The sequence below is a fragment of the Hemitrygon akajei genome, unplaced genomic scaffold (genome assembly GCF_048418815.1).
Source record: "Hemitrygon akajei unplaced genomic scaffold, sHemAka1.3 Scf000050, whole genome shotgun sequence".
NCBI classification, from domain to species: Eukaryota; Metazoa; Chordata; class Chondrichthyes; order Myliobatiformes; family Dasyatidae; genus Hemitrygon; species Hemitrygon akajei.
The window spans coordinates 3,570,161-3,596,635 of record NW_027331936.1 but is presented as its reverse complement, the minus strand read 5'-3'; the positions used below and the strand labels follow the sequence as shown (position 1 = coordinate 3,596,635).

At 48.0% G+C, this 26,475-nt stretch overlaps 1 protein-coding gene across 1 annotated transcript in view; it reads right to left on the bottom strand.

Annotated features, from left to right (window-relative positions):
• The window catches only part of LOC140721093 (NACHT, LRR and PYD domains-containing protein 3-like), a 107,089-nt gene that overhangs the window by 28,583 nt on the left and 52,031 nt on the right, over window positions 1-26,475 (bottom strand). Inside the window, exons 8-10 of the mRNA XM_073035958.1 lie at window positions 10,422-10,597; window positions 9,811-10,052; window positions 9,091-9,261 (exon numbers count right to left, since the gene is read on the bottom strand). Of these exons, the coding sequence (XP_072892059.1) occupies window positions 9,091-9,261; window positions 9,811-10,052; window positions 10,422-10,597 (589 nt within the window). The remainder of the gene's footprint in view (window positions 1-9,090; window positions 9,262-9,810; window positions 10,053-10,421; window positions 10,598-26,475) is intronic.

Sequence of the window (26,475 nt, the reverse complement as noted above, 5' to 3'; positions counted from 1 at the left end):
AGTATGATCATGGCTGATCATCCAACTCAAAACCCTGTACCTGCTTTCTCTCCATACCCATTGATCCCTTTAGCCACAAGGGCCATATCTAACTCCCTCTTAAATATAGCCAATGAACCGGCCTCAACTGTTTCCTGAGGCAGAGAATTCCACAGATTCACCACTCTCTGTGTGAAGAAGATTTTCCTCATCTCGGTCCTAAAAGGCTTCCCCTTTAACCTTAAACTGTGACCACTCGTTCTGGACTTCCCCAACATCAATGTTGATGTTGCTACACATTTAAGGATGCGGGTGCTCTGTCGCTGTCAGTATTTGCAACAGTTCGAGGGACATCTGTGCTCTGAATGAATGTCGCTGCTTCATACCGGTGCGAAACTTGATGGGAGCTGGTTTACCATCCGAGGGACTGCTTCAATGTGATGCGCATACAAAACGCTGGATGAACTCTGCAGCTCAGAGAGCATCAATGGAAATGACTTTATGGGTCACGGTCCTTCAAGAGTACCAGAGAGGAAGGAGGGAAATGGACAGAATAATAATGTTGGGAGAGGTGGAGAACGGGAGGAGGACAAGCTGGAAGCTGATAAGTGATGCCAGGTGTTTGGGGAAGGTGGGCGAGATCAGTTGCTGGAAAGTTATGTGGAGAAGGAGAAGAGCTGAAGAAGTAGGAAGCTGACTGAAGTGGAAAGTGCATCATGGGAACACAGGAAGGATGAGGGAGGTCAGAGGAAAGTGAGGAGAATATTAAGAGGCTAGAGCGGAGACGTGAAATAAGGGAAGGGGCACCGGGAAATACCGAAAGGGATTTCCATCTTCCTGCCATAAGTTTGCGGTTGCCGAGACAGAGTAGAAGTTGTTACTCCTCCAGTCTGAGTGTGGCCTCGTCGTGGAAGAATAACAGACCATGGAACGACCTGTCGGACCGGGAATGGGGACAGCAATTGAAATGCTTGGCCTCTGGGAAATTCTGCTTTTTGTTGTTGGAGCTGAGGTACTCGACGAAGAATTAATACATGTGAAGAATGGTCTCTGCCAGAAACATCGACTGTTCATTCAATTCCACAGATGCGCCTGACCTGCTGAGCTCCTCCTTCGTGTGTGTTCCAATTAATTTGATTAACCGTTTTCATTCGTTCAGTATCTTCGTAAGACTGGATGCGATATTGGGTTCAGGCTCTTCACAATATGACGGGAACGTACAAGCAACATATTCTGTTTTTTATATATATTCCGATTACATGATCTATAACTGAGACAATTTTCAGAATGAAACAGGGCAGCCCAATGACAGTGCAGCATTGATCGATGATAACAAGGTCTATGGAGTCTAGGGATGGACATGATCAACAGTAACAATCATGAATCCGAGAGGTGAGTCTGGGAGTGTTTCACAACATTCACTGACTTCTCCAATCGTCATTTATTTGTCTTTAAGGTTTTGCAATTTGCTGTCAAGATATCCATACCTCATCACAATTGGGATTTGAATGACATGATTTTTACTTTTTATCCCAGCTGTTGGAAGACACGTCAGCCTTGTGTAGTATTGAATATTCAGTGTGCTGGAGCGAGTATAAATGAATGACTGTGGAGATACATAAGCTCAGAGTTTCTTCAGCGAGATCGCGGACAGCTGGAAGACAGGCTGAATCTTAACAAAATGCTTGAAACATTTTCCGTGTGAGAAAGATGGATTTCTTGATCATTGCTGTCATTGGTGCTCCTGGTAACAGCATAGGCGAATTGACATTTACAGTTCCGTGTGCGCGGTCTTTGAACTCGGTGAGTTACCGACAGCGTTGTGATGCCGGTGTATCAGAGAGTGTGGTGCAGGCATTGTGACAAAACCCTGTGTTCATTGAGAAGTTCCCTTGCAGTTTAACCCGTGGCCTCGGCTCAAATTAAACCGGCAGGTGAAACAGATGTAGAGTGGAAGATCGGAGAGATGGATTCATTTTGTGCACGAATGGCAGGCAGTCGTGATTTATTAATGCAAAGCATAAACTCCAAGCTGATAAACTCCCTTATTCCACCGCGCTCGACGCCCTTAAAGTTATTCTGTATCAATCGCGCAACTTGTTTTAGACTGAAATTTAAAGGCATTGGACTTGTTTTTTAAGAAATTACTCTAACTTTGAAACGAACGATGGAAGCGAATCTCTCTTGAGATTCAAGGACTACTGGTAGTGTTCACTTGTGTGTTAGCCTCGATCCATAGGGAGTTTAGAAAATTCAAAGGAAAGCTGGGTGGGCGTCCGTGCACCAGTGTTTGTTTCCACGCGCTAATATCTGTGAAGTGAGCGGTGTCAGTTAGACGTCAGACGGGCTAAAGTACAAGCGATACTCCGCTCTGGAATAATAAGTATCGAAGCATCTAGAATAATACTGAAGTAATTTGGAGCATCACCTAAAATAGGAGATATTCTGAGGTACCCATTGAGTTTTTCCTTGAAAATAGTATTCGAAAGCACTACCGTGAAAATTATCTGATGTTTTTACTAGCCAAACTTGGGAATTTCTGATCCGATTCCTCGACATAGTGTGAACCCATCCCAACCAAGAGTAGCCGTAGAATTTCAAAGAAGCGAGCTAGGCGCGGCCCCTGTGGGCGGGTGACAAATGAGAGTCGGGAAGGAGAGGAAGACACACGGAAGTGCGAATTAAATTTCCGGTGACAATTGTGGGAGGAGCCAGGCTTCGCTATCCGAGGGGAGCGACAGAATATAGGTAGATAGATAGATAGATAGATAGATAGATAGATAGATAGATACTTTATTCATCCCCATGGGGAAATTCAACATTTTTTCCAATGTCCCATACACTTGTTGTAGCAAAAACTAATTACATACATTCATTGTCGTGAAAGCGGCAATCGTCATTGCTGAGAAAGTTGCCGAGGTGAACAGGTTTTCCAGTCGAGTCGAAAACCTGAGGTTTGTAGACTTATATCGATTTCTCCATGTTTCCCTCGGTAATCAGTTGACAATACCTCCTTCCCAACCACTGCTCCCCTTCCTGTACCGAGCACCGTAACGTTTTACACCTTCTAAATCTCCAGAAATGGATTGTCTGGAAAGTTTTATTGTTCTCAATTTCCAGCTTCTTTCTGTGCTGAGACAGACGGAACGGCGAGACGGTAATTCACTCATTCTTTCTGCTGTTCCCCCAGTGAATTTAGTGGCGATTGTGATCCTGTCCCGGGGAAAGTGCGGCCTCCCCACCTGCATCACTCGCTACCTGGTGGCCATGGCAATGGCGGATCTACAAACCATCACCTTTCGTGTCGTATTCTGGCGGGTAAGTTATTATTACTTCCCCGGGACTTTCCTGGACATCACCCCCGTATGCAGCGCGATCTCCGCCCTGGGAATGGCAGCCACAGACTGTTCTCTCTGGTTCACCGTCACTTTCACGTTTGATCGGTTTGTCGCCATCTGTTGCCAGAAGCGGAAACAAAGTATTGCACCGGGAAAACTGCGGCTGTAGTTCTGACAACAGCTGGGTCTCTGCTCTGTTTTAAAAATGTGCCCTACTTCTTTACATTTCGGCCTGTGAACGTGATTGATAATATACCCTGGGACTGTATTCGAGAGCCAAGCGACTATACGGATCCCGGGTAAAGCCAACACCTTACGCGAACTTACGCTAAAGCTTCCACTTCCACTCCAACTGTGTCCATTGTATTATCCACTACTGCACACAGGTATGTCGCTAATATCAACCCGCATCCCTGCCGTCAGTGAATTCTGACCGTCCATTTCCTTGTCCGTCCCTGCATCAGCACTCTCCAGAAACTCTCACTCTTTGTGAATATTCCAGCCCTGCTCATCCATGGAACCGACTCAATGGGTAGCTCAATATTGATCCCTGCCTGCCCGTCGAGGATCATCTGAGAAGCTGATCAATTCCATACCACAACTGACGACCCACGGGCTTATTACCGCACAGAGTAGCTGGACACGTGAAAGGCTGTTCGTTTGTGTCGTTCAATTCAGACCATTTAATGCATATGTGCGTCAAGGTAGCACGTCGGGGGGAGAACACGGAATATAAATTGGAGTGTTATATTTGCCGTAAAAGTGCAGTTCACAATGTTCAAACAAGTAAACACGGCTTTCTACCTCATTGACAACAACAAGACTTTCTACCTCCCGGTCAACAAAACTATCAATTTTGTACATCTGTAAAACAATTGTCATTGTTGTTACAAGTGTAATGAATGCAGAAGGTTTAAACATTTGCACCAAATGGAGGATCGATTGAAATGCTTTGCTTCACGCTGGAGCGAAATTGATGGTAGCTTGTTCTCTGTGTGAGGGACTACATCAGTTTAATGCACAAATAAACTGCTGTTGGACCTCAACAGTTCAGGCACATCTGTGGAAAAGAATAAATTGTCAACGTTTCGGGCTGCGACTTTTCAAACGGACGGAGAAGATGCCGGAGTGAAAAGGTTGAGTGATGCGAATGCGGACAAGCATGAAAATGACAGGCGAAGCCAGGTGTGTAGGTGAGGAGTGGGATGGAGGCGAATTATGTGACTGGAGGTAATTGGAAACGGCAAAAGGTCCGGAGAAGAAAGAATCCGATCGGAGAGGAGAGTGGATCATGGAAGAAAGGGAACCAGGTCGGGCACCAGCAGGAGATGATAGGCAAGTCAGGAGAAGTGTAAGAGTCCAGGATGGTGAAATGAAGAAGAGGGAATAGAAGGGGGAAAAGGCAGGGGGAAATACCTGAATATACAGATATCAATATTTATGCCATTAAACTGGAGGTTACCTACACAGAATATAAGATATTGCTCCTCCAGCATGTGTGTGGCCTCATGGTGGCGCAGGAGGAGGCCATGGACCGACATGTCGGCTCGGGATGGGGATAGGAATTGAAATGTTTGGCCACCGGGAAATTTCGCTTAATGTTGATGGACATGAGGTGCTCGACGAAGCGTTAATTAATTTGAAGAAGACGACTAGGCCAGAAATGTCGACTGTTTATTCTTGTCCATAGTTGCTGCCTGATCTGTTGAGTTCTTCCAGCATTTTGTGTGTGCTACAATTAATTTCATTAACGGTTTGCGTGTGTTCAGTATCGGCGTCAGCAGATTCAGTTGCAACATCCATAACCGAAACGATTTCCTCAGTGAACAGAGAAGCCCAATAACGGTTCACAATTGCTCAATGACGACAAAGTCTATGGAGCCAAGGAATGGACATCACATGATCAACAATGACAATCATGAAAACGAGAGCTGACCTTAACAACATTCACTGATTGCTAGAATCGTCATTTCTTTCTCTTTGAGATTTTGCAAACTCTTCACAATTGGGATTTTACTTGAATTACATCATTTTTATTTTTACACCCACCTGTTGGAAGACACATCAGTCTTGTGTAGTATTGAATATTCAGTGTGCTGGAGCGAGTATAAATGAATGACCGTGGAGATTCATCAGCTCAGAGTTTCTTCAGCGAGATCGCGGGCAGATGGAAGACAGGCTGAATCTCACACAGTATGCTTGAAGTATTTTACAGTGTGAGAAAGAGATGGTACATGATCATCGCCGTTATCGGCGTTCCTGGTAAGAACAGAGGCGAACTAACAATTGCGGTTTTGTGTGCGCGGTCTGTGAACTCATTCAGTTACCGACAGCGTTGTGATGCCGGTGTATCAGTGAGTGCGGTGCAGACATTGTGCTAAATCTCTGTGTTCGTTCAGAAGTCTCCTTGCTGTTTAATCCGTGCCCTCGACTGAAGATCAACTGGCGGTTGAAATAGATGCAGAGTAGAAGATCGGAGATATGATTCATGGCAGGCTGTTGAAGTAAACTCCGATAATCCCGAGCTTCTGCACCTTTACGGGCTATTGGTTTTATTCCGTATCAATAGAACAACATGCTTTAAATTCAAATTTAAATTATTGCGCAGTGTTTTCAGAAATCGCTGCAAGTTTGAAGGGAATGCAGGAAGCGGATGGCCGGTGAGATTCAGCGGGGAGAAGTAGACATCTCTTGTGATACACTCACAATGAAAAAGTGTACAGACGACGTTACGGGCCGAGCCCCCTCAGCAAGTCCGTCCTGCTGAAGCGTCTCGGCCGGAACTGTCGACTGTACCCTGTTCCATTGACGCTGCCTGGCCTGCTGAGTTCCTCCAGCATTTTGTGTGCGTTGCTTGGATTTCCAGCATCTGCAGGTTTTCTCCTGTTTGTGATTGGAATACATTACTTGCGAGTTAGACTCCGAAACATCGGGCGTTTCTAAAATTAAAATAATTTTCTGTGCACGTTTGCGTGCACCAGGATTTGTTCCCCCGTGAAGTGAAGCAACATTTAAGAGCCAACCCAGCAGGGTCAGTTGGCGGTCAGTCGGGGCAATATGCATACAATATCATGAACTCCTCTACTGCCATGATGAGGCCAAACTCAGGTTGGAGGAGCAACACCTCATCTACCGTCTGGGTAGCCTCCAGCCTGGTGGTACGAACATTGAATTATCCAATTTCCGGTAATTCCCTCACCCTCACCCTCCCCTTTCCCCTTCCCCTACCCCAGTTTCCTCTCTGCCTCTCTCCCCTTTCAACTTTCTGCTTCTTTATCTCTACAGTTCTTTCATGCTTATCCCCTCCCTCTCCCCCCTTTATTTTTCCTCTGATTGGTTTTCCACCTTTCGCCTCCAGGCCCTACCCCCTCCCCTATCTCTATTACTGGGCTTCGGCCCTCTCTTCCCCACCCCCCCATTCCTGATGAAGGGTCTCGGCCCGAAACGTTGGCTACTCTTTTCTCACGGATGCTGAGTTCTTCCAGCGTTGTGTACGTATGCATACGATCCTCCGCTCTAGAACAATAAACATCGAATCATTCAGAATCATCCTGCAATAATCTGGAAACAAAACTAAAAGGGACAGATGTCTTGAAGTACCTATATTGCCTTCCATTTGGAAATTTGGTAGATTGAGCACTCTCGTGCAAAATAGCTGAAAATTCAGCGGGTCCGACAAGATTTTTTTAAAAAACGGAATCTGAAACTCTCTGACCGGATAGTGTGCAATGTGCGCAGTAACTGCGGGTTTACATTGATTTCTCCAAAGCGCCCTCGGCGATTAGTTGACAAACCATAACCCTCTTCCAACAGCGAGTACTGTACCCTTTCACCCAGCATGTACCTGTGCGAGGCATCTTCCACTCCCGCTCCACACGCTTCAAATCTTCAGAAATAAGTTGTCTGCAAAGTATGATTGTTGTCAATTACCAGCTTATTTCTTTCCTGTGACATAGGGAGCGGCGACAGAGTAATTATCATTCTTTTTGCTGTTTCCCAGTGAATTTAGTGGCTATTGTGATCCTATCCCGGGGCAAGTGCGGCCTCTCCACCTGCACCACGCGCTACCTGGTGGCCATGGCAACGGCGGATCTACTGACCATCATTTTTAATGTTATATTCTGGCGGGTCAGTTACTATTATTTCCCCGGGACTTTCCTGGACATCACCCCGGTGTGCAGTGTGATCTCTACCCTGGGTGAGGCGGCCACCGACTGTTCTGTCTGGTTCACCGTCACTTTTACATTTGATCGGTTTGTCGCCATCTGTTGTCAGAAGCGGACAACAAAGTATTGCACCGGGAAAACTGCGGCTGCGGTTCTGACAACAACCGGCGTTCTGCTCTGTTTTGAAAACGTGCCCTACTTCTTTATATATCACCCAGTGAAAGTGATTAACAATATACCCTGGGAATGTATTACAAAGCCAGGCTACTATACGGATCCCGAGTGGGTGGGATATGATTGGCTTTCTACCGTTCTGGTGCCATTACTCCCGTTCGTGTTAATACTACTGTTCAACGCTCTGACAGTCAGACACATTTTAGTGACGAGTCGCGTCCGTAAGGGGCTGAGGGGTCAGAGAATGGCGGAGTACCGCAGCGACCCGGAGATGGAGAGCAGGAGGAGGTCTGTGATCTTACTTCTCACCATCTCCGGGAGCTTCATCATCCTCTGGTCGGTGAATGTTGCCGATTTCCTTTATTACACCATTGCCGGATTGGATCCAAATAATTACAACGATTCGGAATACATACTTCAACATTCCGGATACATGCTGATGATATTAAGTTGCTGCACAAACACATTTATTTACGGGGTTACTCAGTCCAAGTTCAGAGAGCAGTTCATCAGCGCAGCGAAATATCCACTCAGGTCATTTTCATTTGATTTCATTTATTACTCTTCCAATTATTTACTTTCCAAGTTTTAGATTTAATCAGAAAGTCTTTCCTCCTTTTTTGGTCGCATCCTCAGAATGGACTGCCCAGTCTTTTTTTCCCCCTTTTTTTCATATAGTGTAGTGGTTTTTTTTCCTTCTTTTTTAAAAATTTAATGTTTTTTTTCTCTCTTTGTGAACTGATAAGAGGAGAATTAGTGTTTTCTTTTTTATTATATACTACATATTAGCTAAATACTGTGTATGATTTTGACAATGTTTATTTCACTTTCTGTTTGTATTGTTATTGATATGCATATTTGAGATAATTCTCCTCTTCTTTGTATACATGCTCTTTTTAAATCAATAAAAAGATTAATAAAGAAAGAAAGAAAGAAATATCCGCTCACCTCAATTAGACAACTAAATATCTAGCCTATTCTTACAGGCGATCGCTGTGTTCTCACCGAGACACTACAGAACTGTTGTCAGCGGAGACCGCGACAACCGGGAGAGTTAAACTCGTTTAGAAGCCCATTGAGACTCAGCACCATTCGGCTCACGCATCCCACCATCTCCACGTTCTACCAATTATCACTCTCATCCTACGTTTTATTCGCGCTCTCGTCACTGCCACGCCCCTTTCGATCATGATAGAGCGGGTCAGGGTTGGAGGGTATTCAAGGGAAGAAGGTACCATCCCAGGGGAGTGCAATGAATTACGACTTTAATTTGCACAAAGCCTTGCGTCCGAGTAGATTAACTGGTGAGTTATTGGCTATGACTAATGTTTCTTCAATCCTCTACCTTCTACACTGATCTCCACGGGCTGGGAAAATGGGTCGGTCATGGGGAGTCCGGTTATCCCCACGGTCTCTATACTCATAGTACTCACAGGCAGTGCCACGGAGGGGCTTACGGACGGTATAGTGGCGCCGGAATCGTCCAGGACACGGACTCGTTTCTCAGCTATTTCTTCATCCGGGAATGGATCCTCCTGCGGCTTCTCATGGAGCCGATCAGAGCCGGTTGTATCGTCTTCCCCTCGTGGCCTCCCTACTGGGACCTGAAGGGGTTATGCATAGTGAAATGAGTCACTTCCCAGGGGTATTCGCAGATCATCCTTTCTCCCTATCCTATCCTATCCCTTCCCTCCACGTCGCCTCGGATCTCTCTGGCCTAATGCCCCTTTCGTGCACATTTCCTATATACGCCCTGCCTCCCGTCGCGGGGCCTTGGCCGAACTCCCGCTTTCCACTCCCCTTTTTGTGTGTACTGCCCCCTTTCTCCCGTGATCTTAAACAACCCATTTCGTTCCATGTCAATCAGGGTCTCGGTTACCACATTCAGTTGCTGGGTCTGCCAGCTCAGATTTGGCGATTAAAAGGCAGGGGCGACATCGGGTCGGAGGCTGTTCGGGAAGGTTTGACAAGCCCACCGGGCATTTTGCTGGTCCAGGGGTGTTTCCGCATTTGCGTCCCAGGTGTCTTTGAACCGAGCGATGATGTCAGTGACTGTCTTTCCTTTCTTTTGCACTCTCCGAAGCCCCCATGCTATCGAACTGCGGCAAGGATAGGGGCATTTAAGTTCGCGCACCCTCGTTTCCATAGCCTACCGGGCATCCTCGCCGACTGACGGTGGCCAGTCTCCCTCGGGAGTAGCCTCGGCAGGAGAAGTTGGTCTCCGCCCCAACCCAGGAAGTTCCGTATATTATCTCCGTGTCCTTATTCACTGAGGCCGTGTTCGGATCGGCCGGGCGTCGTTCATGGGGGCGTCCTTTGTTCTTCTCCAGTTCGCTTGACCAAGACTTACTGACATTAGGGAAGCGAGGGTAGAAGTCGGGAACAGCGGGGCTGACTGTGAGCAGGTTTGTGCTTCGTTAGGGGGTTGCTCTGTTAATGAACCGGAGTACTGAAATGAACGGATATTTCATCGCGCTTTTCATCGCTCTCTGAATCTGGACTGAGTGGCGGCGTAAATGAATGTGTTCGTGCAGCAGCTGAAATTCCTTAGCAAATACCCGGCACAGGCGGAAATAATTTCCGAGTCATTCCCCTGTGTTCCTATCCCGGTGATGTGATAGTAGATAAATTCTGCAACATTCGTCAGTCACAGGAGGATGAAGCTGCAGGCGAGGGTGAAGAGCAAATCCACAGACCCTCTCCTGGCTCTCCATCTCCGGGTCGCTGTTGTTTCCCCCCTTGCTCTGACCCCTCAGCCCCCTACGGAACCGACTGGCCACTAAAATGTGCCTGACCGTCAGAGCGTTGTGCGGTAGAATTACGCCGAATGGGAGGAACGGAGTTAAAACGATGTCAAACCAGTCATACGCCACCCACGCCGGTTCAGTGAAGTAACTTGGCTTCGGATAACAGAACCATGGTGCATTGTTAATGATCTCTCTGTAAGTGAAGTAGAGTGGGCCGTTTTTCAGACGGAACAGACCACTAGATGGCGCTAGAACCACGGCCGCCGTTCTCCCCGTGCAGTACTTTGTTTTCAGTTTCTGACAGCAAATGGCAACAAACCGATCGAAGGTGAAAGTGACGGTGAACCAGACGGAACAGTTCACGGCAATGCGGGGCAGGACACGGAGAACAGTGCACACAGAGGTGACGTTCAGGAAACAAACGGGAAAATGATGATAATTGAGTTGATACAAAACGACCTCAGTGATAATGACCGGTAGATCCACCGCTGCCATGGCCACCAGGTAGCGAGTGGTGCAGAAGGAGAGGCCGCACTATCCCCGGGACAGAATGACAATCGCCACTAAATTCACTGGAGAAAGAGAACGGAATGACATAAACATTATGATTCGCAATACACCAACTTAATCGCCCTCCACTACCCATCAAGGGTAAGGTTGAGTTACTGTTAACCTCAGATTCACTGCTATCGGATTCCAATGATTCACCAATCACGAGCGTTGAAGTATTTCATCTGATATCCGTCGTGAACAGTGTATTCATTCTTCTGAAATTTTGCCTCATAGGCCTCGACTGCACAGTACAGGATACATATTCAATGCACCCAGACTGTCAATCATAGAATCACAGAAATCTACAGCGCATTACAGGCCCTTCGGCCCACAATGTGGTGCCGACCATGTAATCTCAGATAGAGATTATCTGCAATATTTGCCAATCATTCATCTTGCTCAGTGCGAATGAATGCACAGGTCATTGTTAGAATGAGGCAGCTTCGTGACAGAGCGTCCAGTCCACGTAATCCAATCCCCGTCACAGTACAGCCACGTCAGAAGCCAAGATGATGAACATTCCTCTATTGCGAGTAGGTATTTCTTAAGCAAGGAGCAGAGGTTGCACGCGATACAACATTTTTTTTTCTCATAATGTCGAAACGGAGTTGGAATCGGTAAACATGACTCTGACAGGGGGATAAATGTTACTTGCTGAGAATATCAACTGACCATCTCTGAATCTAACTGGTTGCCCTATTTACACGTGAACAGTGAACAGTGTTCCAGGCGACCTGAGAATTGGCGCACGAGAAATTTCGAATATGTTATGCAAATCGCTATTTTGGTAGCACTTCGTTTTTAATTTTCCCCATACAGTACATTTATGCACGTTATTTTTTTTTTAATTGCCATGGATTTTCGCACACATCGAGATTCACTAAATTGCACTGGATGATCCCGGCGTCCTCATAATTCTGCACTTCGCCCAATTTCACATCGCCGGGAATGCCAGAAAAAAAAATATTTTGTCTTCATAATTCCCAACATCGCCTAAATTCACATCGCCAGGAGCGCCAGTAAAAATAAAACCTGTCCTCATTATTCTCACATCGCCCAATTTCACCTCGCCGGGAACAATAAAACCCGTCCTCATAATTCTCACATCACCCAATTTCACCTCGCCGGCAACAATAAAACCCGTCCTCATAACTCTCACATCACCCAATTTCACCTCGCCGGGAACAATAAAACCCGTCCTCATAATTCTCACATCGCCCAATTTCACCTCGCCGGGAACAATAAAACCCGTCCTCATAATTCTCACATCGCTCAATTTCACCTCGCCGGGAACAATAAAACCCGTCCTCATAATTCTCACATCATCCAACTTCACCTCGCCGGGAACAATAAAACCCGTCCTCATAATTCTCACATCATCCAACTTCACCTCGCCGGGAACAATAAAACCCGTCCTCATAATTCTCAAATCGCCCAATTTCACCTCGCCGGGAACAATAAAACCCGTCCTCATAATTCCCCACATCGCCCAATTTCACCTCGCAGGGAACAATAAAACCCGTCCTCATAATTCTCACATCATCCAACTTCACCTCGCCGGGAACAATAAAACCCGTCCTCATAATTCTCAAATCGCCCAATTTCACCTCGCCGGGAACAATAAAACCCGTCCTCATAATTCCCCACATCGCCCAATTTCACCTCGCCGGGAACAATAAAACCCGTCCTCATAATTCTCACCTCGCCCAATTTCACCTCGCCGGCAACAATAAAACCCGTCCTCATAACTCTCACATCATCCAACTTCACCTCGCCGGGAACAATAAAACCCGTCCTCATAATTCCCACATCACCCAATTTCACCTCGCCGGGAACAATAAAACCCGTCCTCATAATTCCCACATCACCCAATTTCACCTCGCCGGGAACAATAAAACCCGTCCTCATAATTCTCACATCGCCCAATTTCACCTCGCCGGGAACAATAAAACCCGTCCTCATAATTCTCACATCGCCCAATTTCACCTCGCCGGGAACAATAAAACCCGTCCTCATAATTCTCACATCGCTCAATTTCACCTCGCCGGGAACAATAAAACCCGTCCTCATAATTCTCACATCGCCCAATTTCACCTCGCCAGGAACAATAAAACCCGTCCTCATAATTCCCCACATCGCCCAACTTCACCTCGCCGGGAACAATAAAACCCGTCCTCGTAACTCTCCATATCGCCCAACTTCACCTCGCCGGGAACAATAAAACCCGTCCTCATAATTCTCACATCATCCAATTTCACCTCGCCGGGAACAATAAAACCCGTCCTCATAATTCTCAAATCGCCCAATTTCACATCGCCGGGAACAATAAAACCCGTCCTCATAATTCCCCACATCGCCCAATTTCACCTCGCCGGGAACAATAAAACCCGTCCTCATAATTCTCACATCGCCCAATTTCACCTCGCCGGGAACAATAAAACCCGTCCTCATAATTCTCACATCACCCAACTTCACCTCGCCGGGAACAATAAAACCCGTCCTCATAATTCCCCACATCACCCAATTTCACCTCGCCGGGAACAATAAAACCCGTCCTCATAATTCTCACATCGCCCAATTTCACCTCGCCGGGAACAATAAAACCCGTCCTCATAATTCCCACATCACCCAATTTCACCTCGCCGGGAACAATAAAACCCGTCCTCATAATTCCCCACATCACCCAATTTCACCTCGCCGGGAACAATAAAACCCGTCCTCATAATTCTCAAATCGCCCAATTTCACCTCGCCGGGAACAATAAAACCCGTCCTCATAATTCTCACATCGCCCAATTTCACCTCGCCGGGAACTATAAAACCCGTCCTCATAATTCTCAAATCGCCCAATTTCACCTCGCCGGGAACAATAAAACCCGTCCTCCTAACTCTCCACATCGCCCAATTTCACCTCGCCGGGAACAATAAAACCCGTCCTCATAATTCTCACATCGCCCAATTTCACCTCGCCGGGAACAATAAAACCCGTCCTCATAATTCTCACATCGCCCAATTTCACCTCGCCGGGAACAATAAAACCCGTCCTCATAATTCTCACATCATCCAATTTCACCTCGCCGGGAACAATAAAACCCGTCCTCATAATTCTCACATCATCCAATTTCACCTCGCCGGGAACAATAAAACCCGTTCTCATAATTCCCCACATCGCCCAATTTCACCTCGCCGGGAACAATAAAACCCGTCCTCATAATTCTCACATCATCCAATTTCACCTCGCCGGGAACAATAAAACCCGTCCTCATAATTCTCACATCATCCAATTTCACCTCGCCGGGAACAATAAAACCCGTCCTCATAATTCTCACATCGCCCAATTTCACCTCGCCGGGAACAATAAAACCCGTCCTCATAATTCTCACATCGCCCAATTTCACCTCGCCGGGAACAATAAAACCCGTCCTCATAATTCTCACATCGCCCAATTTCACCTCGCCGGGAACAATAAAACCCGTCCTCATAATTCTCACATCATCCAATTTCACCTCGCCGGGAACAATAAAACCCGTCCTCATAATTCGCACATCGCCCAATTTCACCTCGCCGGGAACAATAAAACCCGTCCTCATAATTCTCACATCATCCAATTTCACCTCGCCGGGAACAATAAAACCCGTCCTCATAATTCTCACATCGCCCAATTTCACCTCGCCGGGAACAATAAAACCCGTCCTCATAATTCCCCACATCGCCCAACTTCACCTCGCCGGGAACAATAAAACCCGTCCTCATAATTCTCCACATCGCCCAACTTCACCTCGCCGGGAACAATAAAACCCGTCCTCATAATTCTCCACATCGCCCAATTTCACCTCGCCGGGAACAATAAAACCCGTCCTCATAATTCTCACATCGCCCAAATTCACCTCGCCGGGAACAATAAAACCCGTCCTCATAATTCTCACATCGCCCAATTTCACCTCGCCGGGAACAATAAAACCCGTCCTCATAATTCTCACATCATCCAATTTCACCTCGCCGGGAACAATAAAACCCGTCCTCATAATTCTCACATCGCCCAATTTCACCTCGCCGGGAACAATAAAACCCGTCCTCATAATTCTCACATCGCCCAATTTCACCTCGCCGGGAACAATAAAACCCGTCCTCATAATTCTCCACTTCGCCCAATTTCACCTCGCCGGGAACAATAAAACCCGTCCTCATAATTCTCACATCGCCCAATTTCACCTCGCCGGGAACAATAAAACCCGTCCTCATAATTCCCCACATCGCCCAATTTCACCTCGCCGGGAACAATAAAACCCGTCCTCATAACTCTCCACATCGCCCAATTTCACCTCGCCGGGAACAATAAAACCCGTCCTCATAATTCTCACATCATCCAATTTCACCTCGCCGGGAACAATAAAACCCGTCCTCATAATTCTCACATCATCCAATTTCACCTCGCCGGGAACAATAAAACCCGTCCTCATAATTCTCACATCGCCCAATTTCACCTCGCCGGGAACAATAAAACCCGTCCTCATAATTCTCACATCGCCCAATTTCACCTCGCCGGGAACAATAAAAGCCGTCCTCATAATTCTCACATCGCCCAATTTCACCTCGCCGGGAACAATAAAACCCGTCCTCATAATTCTCACATCATCCAATTTCACCTCGCCGGGAACAATAAAACCCGTCCTCATAATTCGCACATCGCCCAATTTCACCTCGCCGGGAACAATAAAACCCGTCCTCATAATTCTCACATCATCCAATTTCACCTCGCCGGGAACAATAAAACCCGTCCTCATAATTCTCACATCGCCCAATTTCACCTCGCCGGGAACAATAAAACCCGTCCTCATAATTCCCCACATCGCCCAACTTCACCTCGCCGGGAACAATAAAACCCGTCCTCATAATTCTCCACATCGCCCAACTTCACCTCGCCGGGAACAATAAAACCCGTCCTCATAATTCTCCACATCGCCCAATTTCACCTCGCCGGGAACAATAAAACCCGTCCTCATAATTCTCACATCGCCCAAATTCACCTCGCCGGGAACAATAAAACCCGTCCTCATAATTCTCACATCGCCCAATTTCACCTCGCCGGGAACAATAAAACCCGTCCTCATAATTCTCACATCGCCCAATTTCACCTCGCCGGGAACAATAAAACCCGTCCTCATAATTCTCCACTTCGCCCAATTTCACCTCGCCGGGAACAATAAAACCCGTCCTCATAATTCTCACATCGCCCAATTTCACCTCGCCGGGAACAATAAAACCCGTCCTCATAATTCCCCACATCGCCCAATTTCACCTCGCCGGGAACAATAAAACCCGTCCTCATAATTCTCACATCATCCAATTTCACCTCGCCGGGAACAATAAAACCCGTCCTCATAATTCGCACATCGCCCAATTTCACCTCGCCGGGAACAATAAAACCCGTCCTCATAATTCTCACATCATCCAATTTCACCTCGCCGGGAACAATAAAACCCGTCCTCATAATTCTCACATCGCCCAATTTCACCTCGCCGGGAACAATAAAACCCGTCCTCATAATTCCCCACATCGCCCAACTTCACCTCGCCGGGAACAATAAAACCCGTCCTCATAATTCTCCACATCGCCCAACTTCACCTCGCCGGGAACAATAAAACCCGTCCTCATAATTCTCCACATCGCCCAATTTCACCTCGCCGGGAACAATAAAACCCGTCCTCATAATTCTCACATCGCCCAAATTCACCTCGCCGGGAACAATAAAACCCGTCCTCATAATTCTCACATCGCCCAATTTCACCTCGCCGGGAACAATAAAACCCGTCCTCATAATTCTCACATCATCCAATTTCACCTCGCCGGGAACAATAAAACCCGTCCTCATAATTCTCACATCGCCCAATTTCACCTCGCCGGGAACAATAAAACCCGTCCTCATAATTCTCACATCGCCCAATTTCACCTCGCCGGGAACAATAAAACCCGTCCTCATAATTCTCCACTTCGCCCAATTTCACCTCGCCGGGAACAATAAAACCCGTCCTCATAATTCTCACATCGCCCAATTTCACCTCGCCGGGAACAATAAAACCCGTCCTCATAATTCCCCACATCGCCCAATTTCACCTCGCCGGGAACAATAAAACCCGTCCTCATAACTCTCCATATCGCCCAATTTCACCTCGCCGGGAACAATAAAACCCGTCCTCATAACTCTCCACATCGCCCAATTTCACCTCGCCGGGAACAATAAAACCCGTCCTCATAACTCTCCACATCGTCCAATTTCACCTCGCCGGGAACGACAGAAAAGAATAAAACGCCCGGTCCCGACCTAATCGACATAATCGATACAGTGTTTATCATGACAGATGGGTTCCATTCAGTGCGGTACCACACATGTGATTGCCTGCTACCCTGAAAAAGGAATAATTTACTGCCAATATCTGTATTTTTCGTCTGACAACGATTGTTCAAATGCAAACTCGCACATCACTGTCTTTTCCACGCGGGAATTCATCCGAGATAATACTTATAATTTCCTACTTTATAGGGAATTAGAGAATCGTTCCTGTTATTGCTGATGGACTAGACAGTTCAGAGAGATGGGGTAGAAAAAGAATAAAGAGGGGATAGGGAGAGGGGTGGAGAGAGGAGGATAGGGTGGGGAGAGAGTGGTGGGGGAAAGAGATGGAGAGAGAAGAGGGGACAGGGAGGGTAGGAGGGGACTGAGGGAGAGAGAGGGTGAAGGAGTGGGTAGTGGGACTCATCTCCTCTGCTCACCTCTTTCTTCCCTCCCCTCCTCAATCTGACCCCTCCCTCTCCCCAACCCTGCAGAAAATGGTGGTGATCCACGCCAACCAGCCCGCACCGCCAGACCTCGCCTCTATCTTCTCCGGAAAGCCGGCGCCCACTGCTGCCTTTGACAGGCCCCATTCCACGGGACAGCCTGAGGGATTCGGGCCATGCGACCTGATGCTCAGCCCGAAAGAAAAATCAAGGCGGGATTTTGGAGACGGAGGGGGAAGGAGGGTAACGATGCTAGCCACATTTCTCCCCGTGGGAACCCCCCCCCCCCCCACTTCCAGCTCCCTTGTTACGAGTTGCCCTCTCCCACCCTCGGCTCCCATCACTCCTGAAACAGTCCGTTCTCTGTCCCCTCACTCTCCCCTCTATCACCGCCGATCTCAGCCTGGCTGGCGGCCATTTTGTGATGGTTACAATTGACAACCGCTCTCCCACCATCGTAGAATGGGACACACCCTTTTCCTCACCTTCCACTCACTTCCCTCCCTGTTTATTCAATCTCAACTCCTCATCCCTCCTCTCCTTTCCCTCGGTGTCCGATCTCCCGACTCTCCATTTACCCTTCTGCCGACAGCCATTTTGTGACAGTGTGAGACCCTCCTTCCCACTTCCTCCACCACGAAGTGTCACTTCCTCACACTCACCATCTTGTCACCCTCCTTCCTATCCCATCACTCGCAAACCCCTTCCATCCCTCCCCCTCGCTCTCCTCTCCCCGCCATCTCGATGCTCTGCATCGTATGCTGGTTGGCTGCCATTTTGCGATGCGAATCTTCACCTCTCTTCATCGCCCTCTTTCTCTCCCTCTCTCTGTTACCCAGTGAGTCACTCCCCTACTCACCCCATCAATCCTGACACCCTCCCCTCTCTGAAACCTTGCCCTTTCTCCCGCCATCCACCACATCCTGGGTGGTGAAAATTTTCTGATGGGAAATTTCGCTGCTCCACCCAATCCCTTCTCCCCCGTCCGTTGAGTGAGTCGCTCCCCTCTCCCTCGTTGAGACAATGAACTCCCCGATCCATCAGCCCTGACCGCGTCCCCGACCCCCGCTCCCCCTTTCTCTCGCCCACGCCCAACTTTTTTGCAGCTCGTCTTATTTGTGAAGGAAATGTCACCACCCATTCATCCTCCACTATTGCAAACGTCACTCCCCCACACCCCCCATCCTGTCCAAACAGACCACTCCCTCCCGTCCCATCACTCCCCCTCCCTCCCCGTCCCATCACTCCCGCTCCCTTCCTGTCGTTTCACTCCTCCTCACCCCGTCTTTGTCTTCTCCATGTTGGCCACCAGTTTGTGACAGGAACTTTCGCCCCTCCCCTTTCCGTTCCCTATTGAGTCAGTGACTTCGCCACGCTCACCGTCTCCTCAGTCCACTCCTCGTCCCGTCACTCCTCTTCCTCCCAAACCCCTCACCCCTCCTCCCCAAAACCCACATGTATATGTGTATGTGCGAATATCTGAGATATATACATTAGTTTATTCAATGACAACATTATTAGAATTAGAACATATATACAATATGGAAGACGATATAAAACACAAATTAAAATACTGTTATAACAATCAATAACACACTCGATCCCGGGATTGTATCCATGGGCACCGCATGATCCTTCGCCATCGATTCTGAGTGTGACAGTGGCTATTGTAAGTCAGTGTCTCACTCCATCCCTGGCGGCCACATTAACCAAGGATTCGCCCATTTTAAATCAGCGCGTCCCTCCCTCTCTTGTGCTCACTTCTACCAAAGCCGTCACTCCCTCCCCAGCGGCCATTTCCAGTGAAGCGTCGGACATCCCACCTCTCCCGGATATTGATAGCGGCTCCCTGACGCCCGCGAATTATATACAATATCCCGCAAATCGGTTTTTTTTTTTGAGAACGAGAGAGAGAGAGAATTGAATACTCTGCCATGGCAGAGTAAAAAAATATAAAACGTACTTCACCCCAGACTACACTAAAGTGTTCCCCTGCCTAATAGGGGTCAGGAATAATGACAGTGTTGCTCGCTGCACTGTCTGCAACATTGGGTTTTCTATTGCCCATGGGGGGTTAAATCACTGTTGAGGTGAGTTTAACGGGTGTCATTCGTTCATTAGCATAGCTAACGTTATTTAAACTAGCTGTCTGGCCGCTAAGGAGCTGCTCTATTGCAGACATCCCACCTCTCCCGGGAGTTCCGGGAGTCTCCCGCAAATTGATGGTGCCTGCTTCCCTGAAATGAGATTTTGCAGGGTGGGATTAATTGAGTGATGGAATGGTGCAGACGGAGCTTCACTGACTGTTTGGCATTGCAAATGTGTGATGGGACAGTGTGGAGAGAGATTCACTCTGTGTCTGACCCCGGGAGTGTGTGATGGGACGGTGTGGAGGGAGATTCACTGTGTCTGACCCAGGGAGTGTATGATGGGACGGTGTGGAGGAAGATTCACTGTGTCTGACCCAGGGAGTGTGTGATGGGACGGTGTGGAGGGAGATTCACTCTGTGTCAGGTCCTGGGTGTGAGTAAATTTACAAATGTAAATTAAACAACGTGTGAGCTGCTAACGTGCGGGAATAAATAAGCTGCTCCCGACTCGCTCACAGTCACACACAATTAACTGACCGGCGACAACAAGTGACAGGTTGAATCATCAGTCCCGTTTCTCACCGTCACTCTGCATCGGGGAACCTATGATTATAAAATCACACTTCAGTCCACTGTGGCCGGGATGTTAATCAAGGCTGTTCACAAGTCTCCAAACAAATCCACGGTGAGTTTGCAGTTCCCTGCCTCCGTATCCCTCCCCCCCCCCCGTCCCAGCCTCTCTTTCTCTCCTTCGCCCTTCTCTCTCTCCCCTTCAGGCTTCTCTCTCTCTCTCCCTCCCTCCCCCCCCTCCCCCCTCCCCCTCCCCCTCCCCCTCTCTCCCCCTCTCTCCCCCCCCTCTCTCCCCCTCTCTCTCTCTCTCTCTCTCTCTCTCTCTCTCTCTCTCTCTCTCTCTCTCTCTCTCAATTTAACATCATTATATCGGCCAGGCTGCCGAATGCACCGTCCTCAGCAAAGGGAGCAAAATGATTCTCTCCCGGGATCATCCCCCCCACCCCGGGACACCGGTGTCCCAGACTGAGCTCCGGACCCCCGAGCTCTTCCTGTCTGGGTAATTCCCCGGGGTGTCACGTGGGAGTCTCGAATACGCACATCCGGCGGAAGCTTCCACGCTGGACAACAGGCGGAAACACGTCACGGCGGGACCGCTGCCAGCGACGCACAGCACGAGACGCGAGCCGGTTCCGTTAAAACCGTTGGGAATCAGCCCCGGCGCGCGGCCGTTAAAGGTAAGGGCGGGAGTTAAAGGGGAGGCCGGGGAGTCGGCCAAATGTCCCCATCCCGCGGGCGGGGATGTTCACACATTCAGATGTTCACAGATCCACTCTCAGTCCGGGTCTGACTCCCCGGATGTACACACATCTCACTGAACCGATTTACCACATTCAGATGTTCACAGGATCAGATTTTCATACGACACGGCCACTCTCAGTCCGGGTCTGGGTTCCTGCAGAGATCTCAGTTCCTTCTTCCCGGTCCGACTGAACTCATTCCCCACCAGCCTGAAACAGATGGGAGAATAAAGATGAAATAAACAGATTACACAACACTGTCAGTAACAGGGGACCGGGGTTAATGTTTCAACACTCACAGACAAATATCACCAGAAAAACCGCGGATCCGCTGATATTTTATCACATTGAACATTAACACAAACACTCACCAGATCCGCTCCAGACTCGGGAGGGTCAGTATGAGGCGGTGGAGAGCGGGGACAGATCGGTCTGTCAGTGAGTTTGATGTCAGGTTCAGCTCCGTCAGTGATGGGTTTGTACTGAGAGCGGAGGCGAGATCCTCGGCACCAGAATCTGTGAGACCGACATAGTTCAGCCTGGAGATGAGAGAGAGTGAGGGTGAAGGACACAGAGAGACAGGAGACGGTACAAATCCCCAGTGTTTATCAGTAACACAATTACTGATCACATTAATGTTCAGTGTCAGACACCCGGTGACTGTAAACACAATCTCCCACAGTCTGGTACTTACTCCAGTTTCTGTATTTTACACTCCGGGTTCCTCAGAGCCGCAGACACCAGTTTCACTCCTGAATCTCCCAGTTTATTACCACTCAGGTTCAGCTCCGTCAATGATGGGTTTGTACTGAGAGCGGAGGCGAGATCCTCGGCACCAGAATCTGTGAGACCGACATAGTTCAGCCTGGAGATGAGAGAGAGTGAGGGTGAAGGACACAGAGAGACAGGAGACGGTACAAATCCCCACTGTTTATCAGTAACACAATTACTGATTTTTTTTTTTCAGCACGACTGCACAAGTCGGCCAGTGAGAACCGCGAGAAGAGTTTAAAAGGAAGACAGATTTACAGAGCGAGCGTCAGAGGAGCGGGAGACAGAGTAGGAAGGCTTTGGCTTAACGGGACTTCGGCGATAAAGGGTCGAGGCGAGGTAGGTTATCTGTTTACAATACAGACAGAGAGTATGTGTGTGAGGCTGGTTTTCTGTGCTCGGTATCAGATGTGGGAGATCCTGGAGACTCCCAGCCTCCTGGACGGCAACATCTGCACCCGGTGTGTCGAGCTGCAGCTCCTTAGGGACCGAGTTAGGGAACTGGAGATGCAGCTCGATTACCTTCGTCTCGTCAGGGAGAGCGAGGAGGTGATAGAGAGGAGTTACAGGCAAGTGGTCACACCGGGGCCATGGGAGACTGAGGAAGTGGGTCACAGTCATGAGAGGGAAGGGCAAGAAGCAGATACTAGAGAGTACCCTGTGGCTGTACCCCTTGACAATAAGTACTCCTGTTCGAGTATTGCCGGAGGGGGCTGGCCTACGGGGTTGGGGAGCATCAGTGTCAGTGCCTCTGGCACAGAGTCTGGCCCTGTGGCTCAGGAGGGCAGGGAATGTAAGAGGAAGGCAGCAGAGATAGGGGATTATAGTTAGGGGGTCAGACAGACGATTCTGTGGATGCAGGATAGAAACTCGGATGGTAGTTTGCCTCCCAGGTGCCAGGGTCTGGGATGTTTCTGATCACGTCCACGATATCCTGCAGTGGGAGGGAGAACAGCCAGAGGTTGTGTACATATTGGTACCAATGACATAGATAGGAAAAGGGAAGAGGTCCTGAAAACAGAGTACAGGGTGTTAGGAAGTAATTTGAGAAGCAGGACCTCAAAGGTAGTGATCTCGGAATTACTGCCTGTGCCACGTGACAGTGAGAATAAGATTAGGTTGAGGTGGAGGATAAATGCGTGGCTGAGGGATTGGAGCAGGAGGCAGGGATTCAGATTTCTGGATCATTGCGATCTCCTTTGGGGCAGGTGTGACCTGTACAAAAACGATGGGCGGCACTTGAATCCCAGGGGGACCAATATCCTGGCAGGAAGGTTTGCTAAGGCTACTGGGGAGAGTTTAAACAAGAATTGCTGGGGGGAGGGAACCAAATTGATGTGATGGAGGAGAGGAAGGCTGGCTCACAAGTAGAGAGAATTTGGAGACAGTGTGAAAGGGAGGATACGCAGGTGATAGAGAAGAGAGGCACTCAGTCTGATGGTTTGAGATGTGTCTATTTTAATGCAAGGAGTATGATGAATATAACGGATGAGAGAGTGTGGATCAGCTCCCGGAGATATGATGTGGTGGCCATTACAGAGACTAGGATGGTGCAGGGGCAGGAATGGCTACTTCAAGTGTCAGGATTTAATTGTTTCAGAAAGGACAGGGAGGGAGGCAAAAGAGGTGGGGACCTGGCACTGTTGATCAGAGATAGTGTCACGGCTACAGAAAAGGAGGACGTCATGAAGGGTTTGTCTACGGCGTCTCTGTGGGTGGCAGTTAGGAACAGGAAGGGGTCAATAACACTACTGGGTGTTTTGTATAGACCACCCAACAGTAACAGGGACATCGAGGAGCAGATAGGGAGACAGATTCTAGAAAGGAGTTTTAATAACAGGGTTGTTGAGGTGTGAGATTTTAATTTCCCAAATATTGATTGGTATCTCCCTAGAGTGAGGGGTTTAGATGGAGTGGAGTTTGTTAGGTGTGTTCAGGAAGGTTTTCTGACACAATATGTAGATAAGCCTACAAGAGGAGAGGTTGTACTTGATCTGCTATTGGGAAATGAACCTGGTCAGGTGTCAGGTCTCTCAGTGGGAGAGCATTTTGGAGATAGTGATCACAATTTTGTCTCTTTTACCACACCTTTAGAGAGGTATGGGTCAGTTAAGTTAGGGAAACCTTTAATTGGAGTAAGGGGAACTATGGGGCTATCAGGTTGGAACTTGTAAGCATGAATTGGAAACAGATGTTGTCAGAGAATAGTACCGAAGCAATGTAGAAAATGTTCAAGGGATATTTACATGGGGTTCTGAGAAGGTGCGTTCCAATGAGACATGGAAAGGATGGTAGGGGACAAGATCTGTGATGTACAAAGGCTGTTGTAAATCTAGTCAAGAAGAAAAGAAGAGCTTACAAAAGGTTCAAAAACGAGGTAGTGATATGAATCTGGAAGATTATAAGGCTAGCAGGAAGGAGCTTAAGAATGAAATCAGGAGAGCTAAAAGGGGCCATGAGAAGACCTTGGCGGACAGGATTAAGGAAAACCCTAAAGCATTCTGCAAGTATGTGAAGAGCAAGAGGATAAGACGTGACAGAATAGGACGAATCAAGTGTGACAATGGAAAAGAGCGTATTGAACCGGAGGAAATAGCGGAGATAGTTAATGAACCATTTGCTTCAGTATTCATGACGGAAAAGGATCTTGGCAATTGTAGGGATGACTTGCAGTGGACTGAAAAGCTTGAGAATGTAGATATTAAGAAATATGTGGTGGAGCTTTTGGAAAGCATCAAGTTGGATAAGTCACCACGACCGGAAAAGGTGTACACCAGGCGATTGTTGGAAGCGAGGGAAGAGATTGCTGAGCCTCTGGCGATGATCTTTGCATCATCAATGAGGACATGAGAGGTTCCGGAGGATTGGAGGGTTGCAAATCTCGTTCACTTATTCAGGAAAGGGAGTAGGGTTAGCCCAGGAAATTATAGACCAGTGAGTCTTACTTCAGTGGTTGGTAAGTTGATGGAGAAGGTCCTGAGAGGTAGGATTTATGAACATCTGGAGAGGCAAAATATGATTAGGAATAGTCAGCATGGCTTTGTCAAAGGCAGGTTGTGCCTTACGAGTCTGAATGATTTTGTTGAGGATGTGACTAAACACATTGATGAAGGAAGGAAGAAGATGCAGTGTATATTGATTTCAGCAAGGCATTTGATAAGGTACACCATGCAAGACTTATTGAGAAAGTAAGGAGGCATGGGATCCAAGGGGACATTGCTTTGTGGATCCAGAACTGGCTTGCCCACAGAAGGCAAAGAGTGGTTGTAGACGGGTCATATTCTGCATGGAGGCCGGTGACCAGTGGAGTGCCTCAGGGATCTGTTCTGGGACCCCAAGTCTTTGTGATTTTTATAAATGACCTGGATGAGGAAGTGGAGGGCAGGGTTAGTAACTATGATGATGACACAAAGCTTGGGGGTGTTGTGAATAGTGTGGAAGGCTGTCAGAGTTTACAATGGGACATTGATAGGATGCAAAACTGGGCTGAGAAGTGGCAGATGGAGTTCAACCCAAATAAGTGTGAAGTAGTTTACTTTGGTAGGTCAAATATGATGGCAGAATATAGTATTAATGGTAAGACTCTTAGCAGTGTGGAGGATCAGAGGGATCTTGGGGTCTGAGTACATAGGACACTCAAAGATGCTATGCAGGTTGACTCTGTAGTTAAAAGGGCATACAGTGTATTGGCCTTCATCAGTTATGGGATTGAGTTTAAGAATCGAGAGGTAATGTTTAACAGTTGAGAGATTATGAGGGGGGATAGATCGAGTTGACGTGGATAGACTTTTTCCATTGAAAGTAGGGGAGATTCAAACAAAAGGACATGATTTGAGAGTTAGGGGGCAAAAGTTTAAGGGTAACACGAGGGGGAATTTCTTTACTCAGAGAGTGGTAGCTGTGTGGAGCGAGCTTCCAGTAGAAGTGGTAGAGGCAGGTTCGGTATTGTCATTTAAAGTAAAATTGGATAGGTATATGGACAGGAAAGGAAAGGAGGATTATGGGCTGAGTGCGGGCCAGTGGGACTAGGAGAGAGTAAGCGTTCGGCACAGACTAGAAGGGCCGAGATGGCCTGTTTCCGTGCTGTAATTGTTATATGGTTATATGTTGCAGCTATACAGGACCCTGGGCAGACCCTACTTGGAGTACTGTGCTCCGTTCTGGTCGCCTCACTATAGGAAGGACGTGGAAACCATAGAAAGGGTGCAGAGGAGATTTACAAGGATGTTGCCTGGATTGGGGAGCATGCCTTATGAGAGTAGGTTGAGTGAACTCGGCCTTTTGTCTTGGAGTGACGGAGGATGAGAGGTGATTTGGTAGAGATGTACATGATAATGAGAGGCATTGATCATGTAGATAGTCAGAGGCTTTTCCCCAGGGCTGAACTGGCTAGCACGAGAGGGCATAGTTTTAAGGTGCTTGGAAGTAGGTACAGAGGAGATGTCAGGGGTAAGTTATTTTACACAGAGAGTGGTGAGTGCGTGGAATGGGCTGCTGGCGGCGGTGGTGGAGGCGGAAATGATCGGATCTTTAAACTCCAGGAAGGCTACATGGAGCTTAGAAACATGGATG